Source organism: Leguminivora glycinivorella, chromosome 5 (assembly GCF_023078275.1).
Source record: "Leguminivora glycinivorella isolate SPB_JAAS2020 chromosome 5, LegGlyc_1.1, whole genome shotgun sequence".
In the NCBI taxonomy this organism is placed as follows: Eukaryota; Metazoa; Arthropoda; class Insecta; order Lepidoptera; family Tortricidae; genus Leguminivora; species Leguminivora glycinivorella.
The window spans coordinates 8,568,726-8,572,934 of NC_062975.1; the positions used below are offsets into that span (position 1 = coordinate 8,568,726).

The 4,209-nt window shown below is 32.2% G+C and overlaps 1 protein-coding gene across 1 annotated transcript; it reads right to left on the reverse strand.

The window, feature by feature from the left end:
- Window positions 1-1,899: 1,899 nt before the first annotated feature.
- LOC125226205 lies at window positions 1,900-3,629 on the reverse strand. The gene is made up of 2 exons (XM_048130124.1): window positions 3,376-3,629; window positions 1,900-3,292 (listed from the first exon to the last, which is right to left on the reverse strand). The coding sequence occupies exon 2, from the start codon at window positions 3,204-3,206 to the stop codon at window positions 2,118-2,120; it is 1,089 nt and encodes a 362-aa protein (XP_047986081.1). The 5' UTR covers window positions 3,207-3,292; window positions 3,376-3,629; the 3' UTR covers window positions 1,900-2,117.
- Window positions 3,630-4,209: the final 580 nt, after the last annotated feature.

Consider the following 4,209-nt stretch of genomic DNA (forward strand, 5'->3'; position numbering starts at 1 on the left):
TTTTACTAAAGTCCTCAGTTAAAATTATTTTATCACGCTTATTGTATTTTTTATAATAAATATTCTGTTTTGATACCAATTTACTTTTATTTTTTTGTACGTCCTCATTATTTTCCTGATCTGTAACAATATCATTCAATGTTATCATGTTAACTATTTTTAATTGATCTCTAGTATCGTCACCTGCCTCCAATACTGGGTTTCTACTTAGACAATCCGCCTCTACATTATATTTCCCTGGAGCGTACTTTATATTGAAATCGTATTGTGACAAGTAGTATGTCAATTCCCCTAATTCATCATCTGTTCTAGACTTAATATTTAAATTTTCCAAAGGTTTATGATCTGAAAATACTGTAAAAGATCTACCTAAAAGCCAATATTGCCAATATTTTATGGCTTCTTTAACAGCCAAACATTCTAGGTAAACAGCTTTTTTTTTCTTTTGTAATTGATTTAATTTTTTTGAAAAGTATGCTACTGGTTTTTCTTTTCCGTTTGGTTGTGTTTGTTTTAGTACAGCCCCGACACCTTGTAAAGACGCGTCAGTGTAAATGTTTATGGGCAAATTTTGATCAAATATTTCTAAGATTGGCTGAGAGCACAATAAGTCTTTTATTTTTTGAAATGATTTTTGACAATCCTCTGACCAAATAAATTTCTGATCTTTTTTAAGTAAGTTATGAAGAGGTTCTAGAATTATGGAACTATTTGGTACATATTCATGATAGAAGTTAATTTTCCCCAAAAATTGTCGTATATTTTTTTGAGTTGTTGGTGTTGGGAATTTTTTTATTGAAATTAAATTATCTCTTATCGGGCGTACCGTATTATTATTAATTATATGGCCAAGGTATTTTACCGAGTCGGAAGCAAAATTGCATTTAGTGAACTTTAATCTAAAACCCTCCTTTTTTATGGCTTCTAATAATTTTGTTAAGTGATCAATGTGTTCTGAGAAAGTTTTAGAGAATATTAGAATATCGTCGATATAGTTAACAGCAAAATCAGTAAGCTTATACTTGCGTAAAATATTACTCAGTATTCTTTGAAAAATAGCCGATGACGTCTTCAGACCAAATGGTAAGCATGTCCATTGATAGTGACCATCCTGCGTGACGAATCCCGTCTTTTTTCTATCTTCAACTCTTAATGGAATCGACCAAAAAGCTGAATTAACATCCAATGTGGTGAAATACTCGGAATTTCTCGTCTTAACTACCAAGTCATCGATCAACGGGGTTGAGCTTGTGGTACCACTATTTTATTCAGGTCTCTAAAATCTATGCACAATCTGGATTTCCTGTTGTCCTCTTTTTTAAAAGCTAATGTTACTGGTGCCGCAAATGGACTATACGACTCTTCTATAAGTTTGTTATCAAGTAGCTTCGCTATCTGATCCTCGATTTCCTTTTTGTCTTCGAATGAACATCGATATGGCCTTTTACTACAGTATTTGTCCACAAGTAGATCAATGCGTGCTTCATATTCTCTCACTGTACCAATGTCATATTTGTCTTTCGCAAAAACTGCCTTGTAAGTGTCTATCAATTTGTATATTTCAGATTTTTGATGAGTATTTAAGTTACCCATACTTATTTGGAAATCATCCTCTTTTATATGCTCATTAAAATTTATTAAGCAGTTTTTCATCTCATATTTAACTTCATCCGAAGCATTTTTTTTATCAGTTTTTACATTTTCTTCTGTAGTTTTATCATTTTCTTCTGTAGGTTTAACATTTTCTTCTGTAGTTTTAACATTTACTTCTGTAATATCTTTCCTTTTTTGGGAAATTTTCAAGTTTTCATCTTGAGTCAGTCCGAATTGTTTTATAGTGTCAAGTCCTAATAGAAAGTCGTGTTTGAATTCTTCTCCATCAATTATATAAACGTCCGCTTTCTTTTCAGTGTCAAAACACTGTATATCTATAGTTGTCAAACCCTTAGCTTTTTTAACACCATTAATTGTAGTTAGATTATCATTCCTAGAATTTTCTTCTCCTTTTACTCTTACTAATTTCGAATGTATCAAAGAAACATTCGAGCCGGTATCATATACTCCCTGAGTTTCTAACTTTTTATTTAATAGCAGGTCGACTTTAATTAATGGTGTTGTTATTCGTTTTTTTTGTCATTATTGAGTTCAACATCAATCATTGCATTATTTACAGCTTTATTGTAATAGCTCTTCGTCTTATTTTTATTATCTTCTGTCTGTTTGAACCAACATTTGTCTTCCGGATGGAACCGTGTGCCTTTATTTAAATTCTCACAAGTCTTACACGGCAATATCTTATCCGATTTTCCTTTAGTTTCGTTGGTGTTCCATTTTTTTATGAAACTCTTCTTATTTGCTGTATGTTCGTACCTACCGATTTCATTGTATAAATTTGAAGTTGATTTTACCTCTTCTTTGTCTATTTTATCAATAATGTAGTCGGGTAGTCCAATCACAATAAGATTTATCATAGTTGGAGTATCTATATTTTTGTTAACCTCCAATAACAGTCTTTCTTTTCTGGTAGCATATTCCAATAATGATCCTGTTTTATATCTAAATGTAAAAGCATACTTGACTTGAGACCAGCCCTTTTTCCCGTATGTTTCACAAAAGTTGGCCTTCCATTCTGTCCATTCTGAGTTTACAGTTAGCTTAATTAACATACTGCTATACCAGTCAAGGCACTGTTTTTCCAAGAGATGTTTTAAAATTCCTATTTTGTCTTGATCCTCTTTTATGTCAAATCTGTCACATTCACCCTCAAATTCATCAAGCCATTGGTCAGCACTTGATGTTTTGTTCGAAAATTTTTCTATCAAAAACTTTTCAGCTGTTTTTCCAATATTCTTTTTTTCCGGGTTAGTGTCTCTATTGTTATTTTCAAATGAATTTGTTTTTTCTGTAATTTCGTTCAAATATTGGTCCCCGAATTGTACATTTTCACCTTCATCTAAGTATGTTTTCTTTAGATCCTCAGTTAACGGAATCCATATAGATCGTGTTTGGTGCCTTTTTTTTAGTGAAGCTCTTATTTTAGTGAATACGTCTGACGAAAATATAGCTGTGTGTTTGCTTGCAGGCTTGAATTCATCTGGAATTTCAAAGGTGCATCCATCCGGCGTTTCAATTGACATGATGCAGATCACATTTGTTTTTCCGTCCGACGCTCCCAAAACCGCAAATTTAAATCGAAGTTTCTCCATTATTCTTGATTTTAACGAAAAATGTCGTTTTATAAGACCGTTAAGTGTCTATTTTACTAGAACTTGAAATAAACAATGACGTTGCTCTGAAATTAGAGATTTTATTTTAAGTATCACACAATAAGCAATAATTACACTTTTAAACTAAAACACATAGGTACTTTCTCACCTGAAATTAGAGAAACGACATTTTAAGTCTATTTCTTACAATTCCTTTTTATATTATTTATTATCTTATTTATTGTTGTACAATTTGCATTTCCATGACATACGTGACATAACGAGTTATATTCTATCACCTAGCAACCGTTCTATTTTAACGACTGCGCAGAACGCTGTTATGAATAGCGCCATCTATGCTATTCTGTATGCAACCTGTCACTGCTCACCGGCCTTCAGCACTGAGCAATAGATTAAAGAAATATATTTTCTTTACACATACATATAGTTGTACTACTTATGATAAAAACAGAACGACGGTGTACTTAGATATTTTAACAAGAAGGTTTTTAACATCATGTTTACCCATATTATGTAGGTGTATAAAGGACAAAAGGATTTATGTATTACAAAACCATTAAGTTCCCACCGTTTCTTCTAACCATATCCTATCTCATGATAGTTGTCTTTCAAATTAATTTTATAGATACATTATTTTCATTACATTATTGCTTCCTAACAAGAAACTATGTCGTATTTTTAAGTACCCGGTACCTAAGTAATGTCGATAATAACAGTGCTTAGCTGAACAAATGAAATAATAAGTATAATTCGTCTCGTTAAAGCTCCATCAGTCCACTATAAAAACATAAACGCTTTTCCTATTAAAAGGCAGATGTCGCCAAAGATACATTAGGAGTATTAACGACACAAAAAAACATACGACTGCAACAAGTGTATAATTCTCGGAATACCTAACAAATGTTAAGTTTTTTCGTTGTCCAGGCTACATGGCCCAATTAAGGGGACACGGAGGCGAGGCTCGCTTATAATTTATTCGCTG

What these genes read in the sequence shown, in the direction of transcription:
- LOC125226205 (XM_048130124.1), bottom strand. Translation starts at nt 3,206, where the DNA reads ATGGAGAAACTTCGATTTAAATTTGCGGTTTTGGGAGCGTCGGACGGA.